Source organism: Geospiza fortis, unplaced genomic scaffold, assembly GCF_000277835.1.
Source record: "Geospiza fortis unplaced genomic scaffold, GeoFor_1.0 scaffold104, whole genome shotgun sequence".
Classification (NCBI taxonomy): domain Eukaryota; kingdom Metazoa; phylum Chordata; class Aves; order Passeriformes; family Thraupidae; genus Geospiza; species Geospiza fortis.
In genome coordinates, this window is record NW_005054325.1 from 566,102 (window position 1) to 587,740 (window position 21,639).

The window sequence follows — 21,639 nt, forward strand, 5'->3', positions numbered from 1 at the left end:
TCCTTGTGTAGAATGCATGTAATTCTATGGATTCAGCAAGACTGCATAGATTTCCTTTTCTCTCTCAAAATAAGCACTTAAAACTAACTGCAGTTACATACACACATGACTCACAGAAAATGTTCCCAAATAGATGTCAAGAGGGTCTCAAGGATGAAAGTGTTCTTGCCAAATACCTTGAGGAAAACTCATGCAAATAATCGTCCAAGTCTTGAAACAAAAAACTTGAGTATGTTGATAATCCATCTGTTTCTGAAATTTGTTATGTGTATTCTTTAGACTTGGACAGAGAAATAGAATGGATGCATTTTTGAAAAGCTTTTTGAACTGAAATGGCTCAGATGATAGCCCCAGAAGCTTCAAACAATTCAGATTGTTTGTTTTTTCCAAATCATTAGCAAATATCTCTTCAATATGTAGTTTCTTAGTTTAACTAGCATTTAGCTGAAGCAAATCTGATGCCTACTAAAAAAGTAATCATAAATGTCTTAAGAAAAAAAAAATTATATATACGCACACATACATGTTTTTATATATATATACATGCACCACACTGGAAAACTTAGTAAAGAGCTTTAAACGCACACTTTTGGTGGAACAGTGAACTTACTTTTATACATCTGTGAAGATTTTCTTTGATGAGAAATTATGACAAAAAAGTTGCCTTAAATTGTGTGATGAATCTGGGAGAAGCAGAATTTAAGCCCAGAGATTGTGATTCTTTAATTTATGTCAGTGTCCATTGCTTGCTAGAAAAGAGTGAAGCTTTTGAGAGGTTAAACCTGTACAGAACCAATGAGCTTTCACAGAATCCTAAATTCTGAAGGCAGAAGTCCAGCATTCAGACTACAAGGTTTATGCTCTTTTTTCTGGATGAACAAAAGCACTTAACTATTTCCCAGGTTTTCTCAAGATCTTGGACTACCTCAAAAGAATGAAGAACTTGTTTACTCGTGGGTTTTGAATTCAGTTGAACTGGGATAAAAAAATAGAAGAAACCAAGCCCAGTCTTAATTGCAACCTAGGAAATTTGAACCTGAGGAGGACAAATCTGGTGCAGGTTTCAGAGGAGTTTTCCATAAAGGTGCTAACAATCTTCTGTCACCATCTCTGTGGAAATCTGGGTTCACTTAAAAGGAATGGAGACAGCACAAGGGCACTTCAAAGCAGCACAAGCCTGTTTGTTGCTTTTATAACAGGACCCAGATGGAACATTTACAAAACATTATTTGCTTCTCTGCTGAAAACCAGCAATGGCAATAACTGGCTCCAGAGAGATGTCACTGTCCTCTCTCAGTTTGCTTAGTTTGGCTCTTCCCAGCAGGGTGGTAGAGAAGCAGAGATGCCAGAGGTGCCACTTTGTACAGCCCCAGGAGAGGATCAGCCATGGGGACAAACACCAGAGCAAGGAAAAGCAAGAGATTTCTGGCTGAGTCCAGCAGGAGCTGGCATCTGAATTTTGGAGGTGAGGAACAGTCAGTTCTGAGCAGGCACAAAATCACACCTGGAACTGCAGTGTCACTTTGTCACTTCACAGCTCTGCTCCTCTCCCTTGCTCTGCTTTTATGGTGCTTTACCCACTGTCATCACTTGGAGATTTGCATGTGTGTCTCTCAGTTCAAAGGCTAAATGTTATTTATACATCTCTGCTGAGTTCATGACACTTCTCCAGCTCTTCCTTTTACACATAACAAAGGATATTTCAAAACTTTTCCCCACCATCTCTAGTCGTAGGAAGCTCTGGGAGCATTTACATGAGCAAATACAAATACATGAATGCTCTGTGAGACTGCAGCCGAAGTGTTTCATATTTGAAGTCTGGACTGTGAGCAAGTCAAGTGAATCCCAAAAAGTAACAGTTAGGGGGAAAAAAGATGTCTCTGCCAGGGTTGTGCAAGACCTGATTGCAATCTCCTGCAAGTTCTTTGAACTGGTGCTTTTATACAGTGAGACAGTGGCTCCAGCTGCTCCCAGTGGAGCAGTAATGAAGGTGACAACTGCAGGTAACTCTGCCACCTTCTAAGAGTGGTTGCACCTACCACTGCTAAGGCATCCTGCCTCCCATACAGGTGTTCAGTCACTGCTTGTTTTGTGCTCTCTCCCAGTCTTCTCTGGGCTGCAATCTTTTGCTGAGCCCATTGCATAAGCCAAAGAGCATCTTAGTGCATAAACAAACAAAATCTCTGTGAGAAATATGTTTCCAAGCCCTAGCAGGTTGGTTTGTCTCAAGTTATCACAACAAAAGTCAAAAGGATATGCTGATGTACATCATCTTTTGTTAGTTAACATCATGAAACTGGATGTTTCAGTTATATTTGAAGCTACAGTTGTATACAAATTCAATGCTACCAACATTTGCATTATGGAAGGCAAATTGTGTATAACCAATATTGAAAGCAAAGGTGCTTACTCTGAAAACTGGGGAAACACCAATTAATTTAATTTAATTTGTTAATTTAGTGGACTTTGTACATGCACTGCTTAATGGAAAAAAATTGGGAGCATTTAATCTCAATATAAGACATTTTTTTACAGTGATAATAACAAATCCCTGGAATAAACTCCCCAGGGACATGGTGGAGTCCCTTCAACTGGAAGTTTTCAAGATACAACTGGATATGGTGCTAAATGAACCAAAAGGTTTGACCAGATGATCTTCTAAGGCAACAGTGAAATATCTAAGTAAAAGCTCTTGTAAAAGGATTTTTTTTGCCTTTCGGTTCCTAGGACATAAAGGAAAATAAAAAATAAAGGACAGCCTTCCCTGAAGATGCAACAGTTCTTGAAATAGTGCAGTAATCCTACCATTATTTACATAAAGAAAGGTTATTAACCTTAAATTTTTCATACTATTATCATATATATGAGAATAATTCTGGTTATGTGTGTGTATATATAACACATCTGTGAACCTATAAGTGACTTGCAAACTTGTATTAACAGATTATTAACAGAGTTAATTAGATCACAGTCCTTTATTAAAACAGAATAAATCTATTCTTCCCCCCAGAGTATTTTCTGATTTGCCTTCCTCAAAGCTGGATTCTTCTTCATTTGGCCAGGTCCAGTAAGGAGAGTAACCTGAGCCAAAGGGTGCTGATGGCTCTGCAATTCTGACACTCCTTCATAATTCCATAGCTTCTTGCTCTAAAGAGCCATCCCCGTGTTTTTGCAAATGCCTTCTCTTGTGCTTGGCAAGGTTTCTCACTTTGCCTCTTTGTGCTCAGTTCTCAGCATGAGCTGCAATATATACAAAGGCCTTCAATCTGGTTTATTCAGTTCTGACTCCTCCTCTAAGCCAGCATTCTTCTGGCCAGCACTGCTGAAGAGTCCTAGGGGGTTAAATGATTCAATCAGTGGGTTATGATATACAGCAGAAGTTCTCACCAGTGCTAATGTGGCAGGTTTCAAATTAAAGCCTGCTCTTCAGCTTGGTGTTCTGCAATTCTGCCCTGTTTGCTGACAGTAGAAGAAGTGGATGGGTTGCTACTGCTGTTTGCTGTATAAATTTACTTTTTAGCCACATTTTAAGCTGCAGCAGCAGGAGCAACATTCAGTAAATATAAATAAAGATATATTCAGATGCACATATATGCTTGTATACACACCAATATACACATATACATGCATATAAATATATTTATATCACAGTGCTCTGTATCAGGGTCCATTATCAGCCTCTTCAGGAAGACCACATTTGGCCATTGTACAGAATTTAGCAATTTATTTTGGTAAAGAACCAAAACATGAGGGGTTAATACTTTTAAGTTTGAATTTCAAGTACAAATGGCAATCAAAGATGCAGGATCACACTGACTTATTGCCTAATTTATACACGCTGCTGTCTGGCTATAAGCACACAAAAAGGCTAAAAAGATAACTTTGGATGGTTTCATTCTCAGGTGCATTCAGCTGCAGCAGTTCATTTTCCTCTGAGTTCCCTCTGGTGTTTTCACTCTGGTCCCTGCTGCTCAGGGCAGTAAGAGCAGCTTCCAAGTACCAGTGGAATTGCTGGCATCAGTCAGGAGCAGCCATCGGCCCCCGACCGCTGCATCATGTTCGGGGCCTCTGGCATAACAAAGTTTAAATATTTGCAGCCATTAGTTCCATGCAGCAACTGAGCTGCTGTCAGCAAGGCTGTGGCTGTGTTGTCATTAGCACTGGCTGTGGGCACCACCAGCTTCATCCAGTTCAGAAGCAGGGACATGCCTTAGCCAGAAAACAAGATACAACAAGTAGCCCATCTGGCTTCCATGCTGGAAAACAAATGCTGTCACACACACACATTCCCTGCGCCTGTGTTGAATATGGCAGGTTGTGCATTTTGCTTCTTTTAACAGGCTTGAAGTGGCAATGGAAACTCTGGAGCAGCATCTTGTGGCTGCAGTACTTTCTGAAGTGCTGCTCATATCCATAATGCAGGATTTACTGCCTCCCTGCACCACAGCTTTAAGGCCTCACTCAAGGCCCAGATGAGTCAAAGGAGAAGTGAGAAATGCAAATACACAATTCTAAAGTAGAAACAATTAAATCTATCTTATTTTCCCTTCTGGCTTTAGGCTTCAACAGGAGAAACTCTACAGACAGAAAGAGTCAAGGGAATGAAACCATGTAACAGAATGCTTATCATAGAGACTTATCATAGCAGAAAAGAGAGAGGGAAACTATTATTTCCATCCATACGTGATGCAGTAAGAATGTACCATCACAAACAACCTCAACACAGACTTCCCACCCTGCTCTGGGAGATGGCCCAGCCGGGCAGTGCTGGTCAGTGACCACAGCTTAGGAACACAGCAAGCGGAGTTGTGGCCTGTGGAGGGGAGCTGTGTTACCCATGTCCCAGGTCAGTCAGTTGCGATGGCAAAGCAGCTAACACAGTCCAGATTGTAACAACAGTGATACGTGGAACTGAGATGCATTTCATTATTCTGAGAAGGAATTTTAGTCAAGTTTAAGCACACTCAAAAATATGCAAAGGCTTGATTACAATCCGGTAACAGCATCTGTTATGTTCATGTGGAGAAGTTTCTCTTGGCAACTGATTAAAAAACTTCAGAGGCAAACATGGGTGTGAGCAAGGGCCAGAGCCTCGGACATGCTCTTTGAACTTTTCACATCATTGTTGCTGCATCAAGGGCATGTGCAGTACAGAAACACAGACTGTTAACCATTATTGTGGCCCTTCTTGCTCTGATGCGTGACCCATGATCCATCACACCTTGTGTTCATTTTCTGTTACGTACTCAGAAGCAGCACAATGACACTCAACAAGTAAATAAATAGCAAATGCACACAATTATAAGCACATCACTGTTAATATCACTGCATCACACTCTGCAATAAAAGAAAATTCAGTCCTTGTTCTCAGTCCCAAGTTTCCCAAACGGAATAGTTTACCCAAGTTTCCTGTGTACAGCAGGGCTGTCCATCAGCCATGAACTGTTCCAGGTGAAGATAAAGGCATTGGCATTGCGAATGTAGCAACTGTGCCATCCTTTGATGCTCTGATTTTTAACAGCAGAGAGGCTTCCTACCAGAACACAGCAGGAACATTTATTCACAGTAAATGGGTGTGCAGCTGCTGCTGGTCTTCAATACATTTTTACTGCCCGCTGCAGCAGACTTTTAACTACTTTGTTAGTGGCAGATGCCTTTTCCAAGGCCTCATTCATTATCTAGAAGTGTTAGGAAAGGCAGACCCTGATGTCAGGGTAAGAGGCAGTGGACACAAATGAGAAACCTCAAACTTCACCTGAACATCACTTTTACTATGAGATTGGTTAAAACAGCGCAGGGCACAGGTTGTCCAGAGAGAACAAAATTATTTTCCACCCTTGAAGATAGTCAACACATGATGGGACACAGCCCTGGGCTCTAGGTGGCTCTGCTTCTTCCCACATCAACAATACTGTAAATCTGTAATAAAGCTCTGAGCAGCTGAAAAGCACCACCATACATGCTAACTGTCTGGCTGGTCTCCTCACTTGCCTTGCATTTTTAAAATGTGGTCATTTCCAGTGCTTGGATTTGCATTCCATAACATGTTTTCTCTCTGTAAGTTAATTCTAGATCAACAGTTCCATTGCAGCAACACATAATCACAGAATCACAGACTACCAGTCTGGAATAAACGTCAGGCATCATCTGGTCCAACCTTACTCGGCAAAAGCACACTGTAATGATGGCCCAGAACCCAGTCCAGCTCAACCTTAAAAGTGTCCAGTGTTGGGGAATCCACAACTTTCTTCCCTGGAGAAATTATTCCAATGCCTGTTTGTTCTCATTGAAAAAAAAAATCTTCTTGCATCTACTCATAATAAATATGAAATAACTTTGAAATGTTTTCCTTTGCATCCAACCCACCTGCAGCCATCTCACAGCACCGGGCTGCCCACCAGGCAGGTACTTGATACCCTTGAAAAAAACCAGCACTCACTGAGCAAGAGGGTTGAATTTGTCCAGTCCTATCCAATCAGGATAAAAGTGGTTACTAAACATCCAGCAGCCTCCTGGCTTGAATGACAGCTCTGTGCTTTACTTGGCCAATTCAACCCACAATTAAGTGACAACAGTTCTGTGTCTGGAAAGAATCAAGTGAGTTGAAAATGCATTCCATACATTACTACTTATTCTTGAAGAGTACATATCTTCTGTCATATATTACGGCCTTTTCTAGGTTGTGGAATGAAAGGTCTTGCCCAAAATGTACAGGTTAATAAAAGACTCACAGCCACAACCCAGATGCTTCTTTGAATGTTTAACACTCAGGTCACTTGTCTGCAGTTTAGGACTAGTATTACAGTTTCAGATCTATTTTTTGAAGTTTGCATTTAATTATGGCTCCCAAATGCAAATCTTTTAACACAGAAATCCTCTGCTCTCCAAAATGCATATGGATTTCACAGGTTCAAAATCACTACTGTGATGGCTGCAGAAACACAAGATTTTTCACAGATTGTATTACTCTGATGATTTTTTTACAAGGCAGATCTATGGTGCATACTATATGCACTAAGCATGTTAGAAATGCCTCTGTGGGCAGGAGGTATATGAGGTATTGGGCTCAGGTCTGTAATTGCTGACAGCAACGCACCAAAGTTTCTGAGAAGGAATTCAACTTTCCTGAAATTCAATACAGAAAAAGCTAACTACAGAGTGGGAAACATTTGTTTTGACAGACTCAGGAGGACATCATGCTCTTGTGGTTTTAAAATAAACCTTCAACCCTAAGATGAAAAATCTAAATGCTGTGGTCAGGGTTGTGTTCCCCACAGAAATCCCGTAGGTGGTATCACAGCACATGGGGAATTACATTTCAACTGCTTTTGATTTAGAAGGAATGCAGCCACCTTGGGAATTTTATTTTTCAATTGTTTTTGTTTAAAGCTAACACTTTCCTGCAACTTCACTTCTATTTTCTGTGCCACTTCAATCTCAAGAATATCCAATCTGCACAGGCTTAAGTCCCTCTTGCTTTATGTAAATTTATTTCCTCCTGCAGATGCCTACCATAACCTACTCAGGGCTGCCCCAAGAATGTAATTCTCAGTTGAGAAGCACACCTGGCATCAAGGACATGTATGGATGTATTAAATTGTTGGCATGGAAATGAGTCAAATCCACAACCATAATTTTTGTTGCCAGCAATCCAAAGAGTTCATTTAACTGGGTACTTCAGGGATTAATCAGACACAGGCACAAACACAGACACACTCTCAAGGTTTCAGTGCTTGTTGACAAAGAAGCGAGTATTTTAAAGATTAAAAAAAAAACTCTGATCATTCAAAGAACTCTCATGCAGACCTGAAATTATAATAAGTAACAGTAAATTCAGCATTATTGTCTTAGTTCAGAAGATGAGGGAAAAGCAAATTATTGCATTAATATCTGAACAACAACCAGTAGATGTCAGCACCATTTTCAATCTGGCATTGGGGGCCATCACAAGGGGAGGACTAGGAAAACCAGTGAGGAGTCCAGGACAAGAACTGTATCCTGCCCCAGTTCACCATATGGTCCATCCTGTCCCCAGCAATGACCATCAGGGCACAGTGCCCCGCTCTCCAATGAGAGCCACATTGGTTTGTTCATGTGTGACCACCTGGGCACAATGTATATTAGCTCCTGTCCAAAAGAAAAAGGAGGTAAATTGAGGCAGGGGTGCCTCTGGGCTGAGCCTTGACTGGATGCCTGACACCGATGCTCTGCTTCTCCCCTGCAGCTGACTTATTATACAAAGCAGAATAAGAAAACAGCGTACTTTTATTTAGCAGTATGGATGAAAGGAGGAAAACCCAAGTAAACAAACAAAAAACCAACAAAAAAACCAAAAACAAACAAACCCCCCCCCCAAAAAAACAAACAAACAAAAAAAAAACAACCAAGTAATCCCCTCTTGCAGGGTTTATCATCCTTCTCAGGACTTCTCACCAACACAGTATTTCCAAGCACAACTTATCCCTCTGCCTTTGGCTAGGTCTGCTCATAGGGTTTGTGAATTCCTTTGTCTAAAGCTACCTGTTCAGATTTTTGCCCTCCTATATCCTTAAAAATCTACCCACAGAGAGGGAACAGGGAACTGGCCCCACCAGCTAAACATCTTCTAATAGTAATGTCACTGTATTTAAAGGTTTTAAAGCTTCAGATTTGCCAAAGAGTAATCCATGTTTCTCAGCATGATACAAATACTCCAGCAAAAACACAAGCAGATCTAACAATGCTCAACAACAGAGTAGTATAAGGCAAAAGTTTTATGCAAGTAACAGAAAACTGCCAGTTAATTTCTCCTCCACCTAATCCAAAACTAGACGGAGAAGATACAAAAATGGCGGATTTTGGGGCATTTCAAGGTTTTTGCCAAGATTTTTGGGTATTTCTATGACAGTTGACCTCACTGCCCCAGAGGAACATGTGCCTTAGGCCAACAGAAATAGTAGGAAGCAGCTGCTCAGAGAAAATGTCTTTTTTTTCCCTATTAATAAATCATTTTGCTAAGCTCTGTTTCCCCAAGCGCCTTGCATAATTAAGAGGTCTTTAATGCTGCTGTTGTTGTTCTGGTTCCCTCCTCCTTCCCAAAATGAAAGCATTCAGAATACTATGTGCATTTTTTTAATATCTGTATTATTTATAAAATAAAATATTTTTTAAATATTTGACATTTTACTTCTTAGTTGAACAACTTTTATTAGAAAGCCTCCAGTCCAAGCTTTCTAATTCATCTGTTAAAGAACAAAAATGGCATCTGAAGAATCCAGTGGCAGAAGTGTCACTTGTGAGATGGACTTTGCTCTGTCCAAGACTCCAAGGGCCTGCCAGCCCCAGCACCTTTGGAGCAGCAGCACCAGCTTGGTCTCATGCTCAGAGAGGCTCTGGAGAGGCTCCCCCATCCCCACTCCCACAGCACCCTATCATCCAGGGACCCCAGGTGCTCTTCGAACTCCTCACTCGTGCAGGGACCTGGTCAAAGCCATGTTCAGCAAAATGGCTTTACAAAGAAACTGCAGATTGGGAGGGACAGCCACTGTGCTCACTGAGAGGTGTTTTGGGAATTCACCTACAGCAGGCCTTCCTTGGTGCAGTGTTTAACAGGGAGCTGCTGCCTCTCAGCTTCCAACTGCCATTCCACGCCCTGACCCAGCAGGAGTCCCACCCTTGTTAGCTGGGCTTTCAGTGCGCTCCCAGGACACACATTTTTGCAGAACTTGGCAGATTCCTACAGAGACTGCCCAGCCCTGGACTGTGCCCTTTGTACCTGAAGCAGCCACCTCACACACCTCCCCTCAGCTGAAGTTCAACCCAAAAATGTCTTCCTGCCCCATCACACTTGATCCTTCTCAATGTCACAACCCTGAACCCAACTGGCTCTGCAGGATTCCACACTGAACGTGGTCACTCGTCACCCTCCCTTTGTGCCAAGGCTACCTCTGGCCTTGAGCAGCAGTGGGCTGGGTGGATCTATGCTGGCTGACCTTCATCCATGTGTGTTTATAAATCACGACGCTGTTGCAAGAAGTGCCAGCACCCAAGTTCTTCATGTACAATATTGGTTCTTCTCTGCACTGATGCTGTCTAGCAGCTTTTCCTCCATTAACAAGCTAATAGACTTGCACTTTTCACAGCATTAATAAAATAATAAGATCAGTTCAGACAGCTACCTTAAAATGAGCTCATACTCCAAAATGCAGAGGATCAACAAAACGATCAGAGGGATGCAGCACCTCTTCTACAAGGCAAGGGTGAGAGAATTGATCAGATTAGAAGTCAAATTGACACCAACTCTGAAAATACAATTAATCAGATCTTTCTCCAGAAATGCCCAAGCCTGATGGTTTTCAATGACACACACACTATCAGCTGTCCCATCCTTGGCTTACTTGGTGCAGCTCAATCCACACCCCACCTGCTAGTCTCAGCCTTCAAGGATGACAGGAACTGCTCTCACTCCCTCTTCATGGACAAGCAGACAAAATAAAATGATATCTGCAAAGATTCTTGAGACTTCTACTCCCCCTCATTCTATTACAAGCTGCTCTGAAACATGCTACCAGGTAAAACCTTGATGAACAGCAGTTGATGTGGACTTAAAGGGTGGGCACACAGCCCACGTGCTCCTGGTTATGTGCAGAACAACACGCTCCTCAAGCACACCAGCAGCACCGTAAGCACACCACAGACACCCCCTTGCACTCAGTGCCTTAAAACAGGCAAGTGCAGAGCAAAAAGAACAATGTCACACGTGTTTTGGGATCTGGTACCCAGGTAAGAGAAATGGTTGCTTGTCAGATCTGAACAGCCAGAATGAGACACAGAATGAGACAGCAGGCACTAAAGTGAGGTGTTAAGACTTTAAATGCAGCACCACAAAGTCTTCCTTCATTCATGAATACTCAATTTGTCCTTTTCACATCGCAGAGGAGTTAAAGGTCTCCTGACTTCTAAAAAAAGCAATGAACATCTTCATTTTCTTAAGGTTTTGGGGTTGTTTCTTTTAGGTTGGGAGGATTCATTGTTTGGTTTTTATTTGGTTTTGGGGTGGTTTTTTTTGGTCTTTTGTGGGGGGAGCATCCTCCTTGCTATTAGATTGCAACTTTCTTATTTCATGTATCTGTACTTTCCTCCTTAATATCAAGTACCTTTCCCACAAAAAGGTGTCTGCAATCAAGTTTTCAAGTTTGAGAAATATGTTTGAAAATGGCACAGCCAGTTGCAGCAGCATTATAGCTTTATAGATAATTTTGTTGAGAATCACAAACCCAAAAATTATATTCATCAGCTACCTGAATAAGCATCTGAGGTTTTCTGAATTTTAAACACTGAAGGGAAAAAAAGTTTGATGTGATTGTGACAGTAGGTAGCATTCCACAGAGGAATACAGTATTGAAAACCCACCACAAATGTGTTTTGGTTATCGGTCCCTTCCAAAATGTCAGCTTACCAACAAACAGTATTCACTTAACTCCCAGCACATGAGCATATGCAGAAGAAACATGACCAATATAATAATAACAATAATAATCCTTCCTACTGCACATATTCAAGTAATAAGTTACCACACTATTTCACAAGCGCAAAACTCAAGGCACCACAACGAAGTATTATTGCTCAAACACAGACACCTCTCCAGACCAATGTATTTCAGAAGCAGGATACATGAATATTTGGGGCTTTTTCAGTCCCATAGGAAACAAGTACTTGCAACAATCATCCTGCAAGCCAACCAGCATTCTTCCCAGCTGGGCTTCTTCACAGTGGATCAGAGCTCCCTTCACATTTTTCAAGGACTTGTATTCATAAAGCCTGCTGCAGGGGGCAGCTCCACTGTTTTCCCATTCCCATATCCCAGCAGTATGAGGCTCTGTCCTTAGAGAAGTGCCAGAGAGGCAACCACCACACCACCCACGTGGAGGCCAAGGCTGGGGCAGCAGCGTGTTTCCTGACTCTCTATCCCAACGACTTCACCTGTGAGAAGCCAACAGCAAAAAGCCTGATTTAGTTAAAGCCACTGATTTTTAACTTGGCTGTTTTCAAGCTCCTTGGTTTTCCTGAAAACCACAACCATACTGTGTTCTCAGTCACCACTTTCACATTTCAAAATTCATCTGGTTTTTATTTCTACAGTACCCTCTTAAAAGAGCACAAGGATTTAGTGATAGCAAATTAGGATCCAATATTTAGGAGCATCAGTCTCTAGGAAAAAATGCAGCTACCAATATTTGAGATAATACACAATTACTATAATGCACTAAGATATACCTGAAGCATCTACATCAAAGTTCTACACCTTACTTTCCTCTTGTCTCTTTCAACAGCCATTTTGCACCAAAAAATGTTCACATAAGGTTCTCTGAATGTATTAAAAGAGGGGAGAGGATGGATAGGCAATCATTTGCACACACACCTAAGAGAAAGTTAAAAATATGGTTTATTTGAAACTGTGAAATCAAAATCCAATAAATAAACTGTTTCATATCAACACTGGACACTATGTAGGAAAACTCTGGTAAGACTGGATTGTTCCCTTGGTGCCCCAAGCATGGACGAACCACAAAACGACTTCCCAGCTCTCCACAGCCACGTTGCTCTCTCTACAATCTTTCCCCATTCATGGTAAGCCTTCCCCAGATGCCCACTGCCAAACCCCCATCCTGGAGTCTCACCAGAACCAGCAGAACCGCCCCAAAGATGACAGGGCTCACAGGGCAGAGGCTGTAAGAGCGAGAGTAAATGTCTACATTTCAGGACTTCCAGAGAGCATTCCTCTTCCTCACTCACAGCCCTCTGAACAGGTTTCATGAACTGTGTGCTCTGGCCAAGTATATTTTATTTTTTAACTTTTAATGAGCTATTATGAGGCTATAAGAACACAGTTTCTTAATCACTTTTTGGGGTGGCGTGCAACTGATCCCATAAATATTGTTTATGTTTGTTTAACACTGCTATTAAATTACCAGGTTTTTCCAAATAGCAGTAACCGTATGTTACATACACATTAAAACTCTTTGATGCAATAAATATGAAAATATTATGATTTTATCCAAAATATAACTCCAAACAGCTTATAAAGCCTCAGGCAAGAAGTCCCCAAATTCTGCTAAACATGTCACGCCCTTTCAGAAATAGCAATAATACATTTTGTATTGCTTTAAAAAGTTCCTACAGCACAGGGCAAAAGTCTACTGACTACCTTAAAAACAGCAATCAGCTTGGGCATATCACCCTTTCCTTCTAACACTGGCACAAGTGAACTTCGTTTTTTTCTTCTTAGAAAAGAGGGTGGGGAGAGGGGGGTGAAGAGAAGGAAATAAAACCAATGCATCTTACAGGTTATTTATTATGTAACTGGCTGTTGGTACTGGAGGCACTCTTAGACAAGCCAGATGAAAACAAGCATATCCAGAAAGGACAGCACTCAACAAGGCCTCAGTGTGGCCACCAGTTTGTGCTTCAACTCAAGTGAACCTTCCCAACAGCTCTTCTGTAACCTGCAACAGAGATGTCAGTCCATACTGAAGGTAAGTCTCTTTGGGTTTATACTACTGTGATGCTCTCCACAGGCCAAGAACCAATCACTACATGAATATCACGGGCTCGAGTACTCAACAGTTTAAAGTCTTGATGCTACCAATTCATCCAGGTTCAGTTTGCACCATTTCTGACCCAAGGGACTTCAAGCCAGGGATCTAATTTGCTGGGGAGTAGGCTCTGCTCAGTTACTACTGCATAAAACAGCAGTTTAAAAAGTCAGATTTTTCACCATATTTGGGTGATATTTGGATAGGGCTTCTACACTTAAGTGACATGCACAGAGGCCATATACCCTGTGTATCAAAGTAATGTGACACTCTCCAAAGCAGCTCTGTCTTTTGAAAAAGAAAATAAAATAAATGCTGATTTGAATGACAGGTAAACAACCAGGCTTCAACACCAAATGAAAAGGATAAACACCTCTGGTTAGCAAGATCTATTTAACAGATAACACAACCATTTCAACTCAGTTCACTGTAACACTCCAATGGGCACCCAAAAGCTCCTTATGGTAATAATACTCAGCAGGAACCACAGATCAGCAGATTTAACTGGCACAGGTATTCTGACTGAGGAAAAAATCACAATGCCATGTATTTCACAGCCACCAGCACGCTGGGAATTTGAAGGGGCAATGGATGTAATGGCCGCAATCACTGCTTCAGTAGGTAAACCAGAAACAGGTCAAAAATATCAGGACTTAAAAATACAAATAATCAAATTCATCTTTTTCACATAGTTTACCTTGTTATTTTAACCCACATTACACATTTCATTACTTAGAAAAGACAACACTGCATAAAAATAAAAGAAAATAAAATAAAATTTGGTTTTAACAAGGACGAGGGTTTTACATGACGGTATAAAAAATGTAATAGGAGCCTGAAGGGGAAGAAAAAGAAATAGCAGTCACAAGTGAATGATACTTTTTGTATTACTGCACCCTTCAACAGGCCAGTCTGCAAGTTAAAACAAACAATATAATAAACTGCTAAATTGTAAGTATGCAATTACGGATTGCTTTTAGCTATTACAAAAAGCTGGGTTACATATCCAATGGTCCATCTTTTAAATTCAAACTGTGCTTAATGTTTTTTAGTTCAGACATACTGAAACCCAGCAGCACAGAGGGTTCATGATGTTTTATTGCCTTTAAGCAAGTATTTCTCATTTTTCCAAAGAATGATGCAACATCAATTTTCCACGCATATAGCAGCAAGGAAAGTAATTCCACCTCTTTTTTAGAAGGATATGGCCTCTTGTGAAAGTAGTCTGACAAAAACTGTTTCTGTGCCTCATATGAACTGTGATCATACTGATTAGGATCTACTGCTAGAAAGCGGAGATCCTCACTAGAAGGAAGTTTTCTCAACTCAGTCTTAATCTTTTGTCGTTTAAAAGGCACTACCCCTGAATTTACTTCATTCTCTGCAGACAGAGCTATGCCAGTACTTAAGCTCAGAGGCTGCTGTTCCTTATTCCTTTGGTCTTCTGCAACAAAGCAGGAATCTGATTGCTTTCTCTTCAGTACCACAGAAAGATGCTTCTCACCATTCACAAACAGCAGTTCCTTCCTCTCAGTGCGCTCAAGCTGCATCTTCAGGCTCGAGTTGGTGTCTTTGGGAGCACTTCTACAACGGAGCAAATGTACAGCAATAGCTGTCAGAGTCATATTTCCAGTGTACACACCACAACAGTGGATGCACTTGAAAGCAGGAGACTTTAAAATCGTATGCACAGTCGGCATTATATGATGCCTCTCTTTCAAATGCTTTTCATAGGTTTCTCTACCAGCAAACGTACCTAAGCAAAAGGGACAGGTGAACATTTTTCTGGTGCATCTCCTGTTCACTTGTGCAGTCTGAGGTTTCACTTTGATGTAAACAGGGACAAGAACTGTTGAATATATTCCAACAAGCACTGCCAAATGTACTTCTCTTTCACCCATGTCTTCATCCGGTAGCACTGTGTTAAAATCGAAGTGTGGGAACACAAGGCCACCCTGAGCATCGTTACCTAGCTGAATTCCTCTGTTGCTGTAACTCGCGTGCAACTCCTTTCTCCCATTGTGTGCAGTTTTGTTGTGCTCCACAAGGCTTTTTAAGTCATAGAAAGTACCTGTGCAAAACAAGCAAGATAAGCCATGCATGAAGATATGCTTCATGAGCTCTTCCTCACAGAGAAAACATTTACAAGCATAACACCGGATAGCCTTTTCTGTCATCCTCAGAAAGGATGCGCAAGCTGCAAGTTTGTGAGGTTCTGGGGCTTCCACTTTTACTTCAAGTGGTTTGTGGGCCACCTCCATGTGCACCTCGTAGACATTTGAGGGGAAAAGCTCATTGCAAACAGGGCAGGTCTTCCACTGTTTGGCCTGTCTGACAGCCTGGCTTGTTTCAGGAGCAGGCAGGGAGGCCTGCAAGGATACATTGTCAGAGGTCAGAACCACAGGCGGAGAGGGAGCATTGGCTGGCGACTGGGACAGCTGAGCCACTGACCCCGTCTGCACGAGCTGGATGGGCACCTGCGGAGGTGTCACAGTCGCTACTCCACCAGCGGGAGGTACAGGCAAAGTAACAGAGACGGGGGCCAGCGTGAAAGTAGGTATCCCATTAACCTGCTTGCCAGTGGGGATCAACTGCCTCAGTATAGAGCCCGCAGTCAAAAAAGCTGTGCTTTGAGAAACCGGAGTCTGAACTGGCTGATTTACTGGGATAAGTGCTGGGGCAACAGGTTGATTAAGCTGAAGGAACCCAGGTCCAACAGGCTGTCTGACAGGAACCACCCCAGAGGCAAGAGGCTGGTTAAGCTGGAGAAGACCCGACCCAACTGTCTGCGTCACAGGAAGGACCCTGGGATCCATGGGTCTGTTCATGCTCCCAAGTGACTGGCTAACAGACAGAATTCCTGGAGCAACTGGTTGATTCATAGGGCCGACAGGCTGAGTAGCAGGGAGCGTTCCAGCTGGAACCAGACTGTTTACAGTCCCGATTGTTTGATTAACAGGAAAGAGCCCAGGCCTGACGGGCTGATTAACAGGAAGAACCGCAGGGGCCACAGCTCTATTTATGTTCCCAACAGAATGATTAAGATGAAGCCCATGAGAAACAAGGACAGCCTGCGAAGGTGAAGGCTGAATACCAAGGCTGTTCTGAGCCACGGGAGGATTGCTGGGCACAAGAGCGACCTGCGAGGATGGAGCAGCAGGAGCACAGGCAGTATTTGGGAGGCTGCCAGAGGCACTTGGGACAGTCACCGGTCCAACTGTGTTCTGAACTGCTTGTGTGTGCACTATGCTCTGGTTTTGATTATTCTGTGGAAATGCAACCTGGATGCAAGCTGGAGCTGTCACAGAACCTGCTGGGACAACAATAGGCCCTGCAGATGGGGCAGCTGCTGCTACACCTGGGACAGTCTTTGGAGCAATATGCATTTGTTTCACAAGTCCAGGTTTCTTAATGCGTTCCGAAATCAGAGATCGAAGTTTGTTCTCCAGGTCTCTGTGTGTTTCAGCTGTCAAGACATGGTACATTAAAGAATCTGGGCTGTTCGCAGGAGCATTACATTTTTTACAGTAGAACTCAGCTGAATTCGGTGTACTTTCATCACATTTCTCGCCAAAATATGCACTTAGTAAGTTTTCAAAATGGTTCATCAGCACATGTTTCTTCATATTGTAATACAAGGTGTCTGTGAATTGACATTTTAGACATGTGAAGTTTATGATGTCACTCCTAAACTGTTTCATGCCATCCAAAATGCTGACTGTATAGTTCTGTATTCGTTTATTAAACGAATGAAACATCCAGATGTGTTCTCCCACTACTCTGGGCCGAGAAGAAAATGCGCATTTTGGGCAAGAAACCACCATCTCTTGGTCCATTTCATCCTCATGGTAACGATGCAAGTGATTCTTGAAGGAAGTAAGCAATTTGGATGAGAACTTGCATAAGCCACAGCAGTACGGTTTTGTTCTGTATCTCTGCAAACCAAAGAAAGACATCCACTTAGAAACTGTCAGTTCCTATGCCACCGTTACCTGTTTAAATCTGCACTATCAGCTGTCAGAAATGCCTTCACTGGATGTACAGCATGTATCTTCTCAGTTTCTTCTGGTTTTGAAAAGCAGATTTAAAGATTACATACTTAAGGGGAGAAACATTTGTGTGCCTTTTTTGTTTCATTATAATTTACTAAGAAGCCTTACAAGAGTACTTCTACCATAGCTCACAAGAAGTAATTTTGAAGCCTGTCTGTTTTTAAATACAGGAATCACAGAACAAGACAGAAATTTATACTATATACAGAAGTTAAGCCTTAGGAATTAGGAATAGCACCCCTTTTAATTTGACACCTTTAAAGCTTTGTTTAGTTCAGGGCCAGCTCCTATCTACTGGACAAAAAGACAAAAAGCAGAACAGGCAAGGATTTTTTTTTCTGTCTTTCAACAGCCTGTTCTTTGCTGAAAACTCTCCAGACCTTCCCAACAAGGCCATAAAGAGTTTTTAAAGAACGTTTTTTTGCAGCCAAAATAATAACAGAAAGTAGTAAAAACCCCTGTTATGATAAAGCAGCGATGAATTAACTCATACATACAATTTATATTAACTCATACATACTGGGCATCCCATCATAGAATTTTTTTGTGAAATTTCCTTGAAAACGCTCAGTATAGAGCAGACACACTCCTCTCAGAAAAGTATTTTAACTGCTGAAGAACACATCTATCTTGCACTAACCAGTGATTTGCTCCCTCAGTTATATGTCACATGACAGCACCGCTTTTCATATCCATATTCTTCTTTCTGAAAAACTGGTAGCCCCATCAACCATTTTTTCTGATCAACTTCCTAACCCTGGCTCCTGCCAAAAACTACAGAATCAGTCACAGCAACATCCATGTGACAAATCTGCACACTCAAAAATCTAGTGGAATCTGTCTATTCCCTCAGACATGTTTTTCACCTCACTGATTTCTGACCTCATGAAACAGAACCCAAAGAGAACAAGCTGTTCTGCCACTACAGCATCCAGCCCAGTTAGATCTGCCACATACTTCTCACTGACATACCATGAAGAACAGCAACACAACATGTGCAGAGGTTTGGTTTTTTTTTTTGCCATGTCATAAACCATGCAGGTTACAGTCAGCCATCTACAGACAACAGACAGACAGCCATCTCCTAGCAGTACCAGGAGTATCCATGCTGGGTGTCCCGCAGCCAGGGAATAATGTGCTCTGACTCCATGATTCAGAAGGCTGAACAAATGCTTTATTAAGCTATATTATATTACATTCTATTACTACACTAATACTATACTAAACTATACTATACTAAAGCAAAACCCGTGACCCTTTCCAGACAGTCACGACACAGCTTTGACCCAAGTGGTCAATCAGACCAAACAATCATCACCAGAGTCCAATTAACAAATCCATTTCGGTAAACAATCTCATAACACAATCCACATGGGCCAAACAACAGGAGCAGAAAGTAGAGATAAGAATTGTTTTCCTCCTTCTTTCTCTGAGCTTTCTCGCTGCCTTCCCCAGGAAAAATCCTGGGAGAGAGAATATGAATACCACACTAGGAGAATCTCCTGATGATAACCAATTCAAAAGACTGGGTCAGACAATGCCACTGGCTGGCTAAGGCTGCTGAAGAAGCACACTGCTAAGTTATCACTGAATTATCTTCTATATATACTCTTTAGGTGCCTAATCTTAGCTGCTAGTAAACAGCAACAAAGCAAATTAGCAGATGCATCAATCTTGAAGTATCCTGCCTAGAGAAAGGCCACTGACACTAATGAACTAATGAATCACACAGAACATTACTAGAAGATACACCTCACTACTTCTGAAGGAGTAAAACGACAAAGGAAAAATTCCAAACAATTCGCTTTCAGCTGAACAGAAGCAGATGGAAGTATGCTACTTTGATACTCTCTGTATGAAAAAGAGCTCTTCCACACACTTTACAAACCATTCTGCCAGCAGGTTCTCCTTGCATGCTTTTCTGTTCACCCATCTGCTTTTTCAGGTTCACCACAACCTACCAATGGCATGCCAGTTTTATAGAAAGTTTGACAAAATAAGAATTACAAGCCACTTAAGAAAAACAAAGCATCTTGGAGATTGACCAACCTTCAACTGTATAAATGGAATCCAAAAGAAGCCTTATTAGAGACATTACAGTAAACTCAATTAACCTTCCTTTAAAGAACATACCCAAGAACATAGTACTACTTTCTGTTGTGTAGTCTCACATTCCCCACAACCTAGAATGATGCAGAAAGACAGAACATCCTCCAAAAACCAAAGTTCTGCCAGAACTGTTAACGTCTCCCTAAAAATAGTACAAACGGTGGAAACCACCAACTGCACTTACACAGACATCTTCTCCAGCCTACTGAGTTTACAGGAGGCAACAATTTATTTTCCCCTTATGGCAACAACTTTGGAAAAGCACATCCTGAAGAACCAGCTTTTTTTCTCCCAAATCTAGGCTGCATGATATGTGAATGATATATATTAATAAACCAAAATTGTTTCAAGAAAATGGATAAGAACAAGGTTAGTATCCAAAAGACACAGTTTGGAACACAAACTGTTCTGCAGCAATGTGTTATCAATTCCACACTGAATTTCATTGATAGGTCTTCCAGAAGAAGGCCATGAGGGGCCCTAAGACTTCAGCAAGACTGACAAGTCTATGTTTTTTTCTGGACATACTCCACTGCTCTAGACACAGCATCTCAGAAACTTGCTACTATATACAATTACAGAACTGTTCACCTCAACCCTGCCTTTGCCTTTCTTGTGGAGTCTAGCTATACAGAACTAAAAGATGTTTCACATACACAAATCTAACTGGAAAGTGTTTTCCACTGCCACCCCAGACGAAGCCACTAATAATAATTTCATCTTAATCCACTTGCATCTATGCAATCACATTTTCACCCTTCCAATGAAACAGGAGTCATGTTGTACAGAAGACCATGCTAAGACTACATATTAGGTTAGGCTAAAAAGGCAAAATCTTACTGTGACATCTTAAACTCTGATGTTCAGAGTTGTATCCCTAAAGACTGAAAATGGTAACTCAAGTCCTAATAACCACCTGCATTACAGGAAAAAACAAAGAGGAAATGTAAGATTATTCCCTGACTAACAGCACTTAGAAAACAAATATTACAGCTATTTTTTCCATTAAAAAGCTGCATTCCGATTTCTGAAAATTGTCAAATTCAGCAACTCCACACAACACGTTTATCCAGAATTTGTGTCATGAGCATACATACCTTCCTTCTGCCCACAGGCTCCCAAGGAGAGACATCACTCCATGAAGTGTTACAAAAGTAGTTTTCACCTGCATCAAAACTTTTAAGATTCTAAAAGTAAAATAAAAACAAGAAATGAAAATGAGGCATTGGCGGTTCTGAATATACAGAAATTCTCAATAGGAAATAAGGAAAAATAAAAAAGAAAAACCCACACAAACAGAGGATGACTTGGAAGCCTCTAAACGCCATTCAAAGAAATTACTTCTTTGACCAGCTTTGACTTCTTTTACCTCAAATATTTGTTCATGTGACTGCCTAATAACAGAGTAGGAATTCTGAACATTTCATAGTTACTGAAAATAATATTGGGAGTGAAAATATTTACACTTCAATTCCACTGCTTCAAGCCAAGTTCACAGAGAACACTCAAAGTATTTTTCCTCCCTACCTTCCTCCTCCTTCATTGGTAATATTTCATTGCTTACTTCATTGCTTTATTAACTTACCACCGCAGTTTACTTTGCAACAGGTTTTAGTATTAAATCTGCATAACATTGTTACACTTCTAACTTGGAAAAACAAGAGACATTCACAAAAGCTGATTTCCAAGAGCTGCTTTTCCCGAAGCTACAAAAGCACAATATTACTGGGTCTACAACAACTGTGTCAGGGAAACCAACTGTCCTTACAGCCTTCTTTAATTAATCCCATCAGAGCAGTTCACATCCCTCAAACCAATGCCAGCTACTATCCTAAAAATAATAAATTCATCTCCAGATTTCTGAGACCCACACATATTTAAGCACAAACTTAAAAAACCCCAAG

At 41.3% G+C, this 21,639-nt stretch overlaps 1 protein-coding gene across 2 annotated transcripts in view; it reads right to left on the reverse strand.

Annotated features, from left to right (window-relative positions):
* Nucleotides 1-12,405: 12,405 nt before the first annotated feature.
* ADNP2 (ADNP homeobox 2) overlaps nucleotides 12,406-21,639 on the reverse strand; it is a 15,441-nt gene continuing 6,207 nt past the window's right edge. For both annotated transcript variants that reach the window (XM_031056988.1, XM_005420951.2), the window contains exons 3-4: nucleotides 20,833-20,922; nucleotides 12,406-17,509 (exon numbers count right to left, since the gene is read on the reverse strand). In XM_031056988.1, coding sequence (XP_030912848.1) covers nucleotides 14,573-17,509; nucleotides 20,833-20,922 — 3,027 coding nt within the window. In that variant the 3' untranslated portion in view covers nucleotides 12,406-14,572. The remainder of the gene's footprint in view (nucleotides 17,510-20,832; nucleotides 20,923-21,639) is intronic.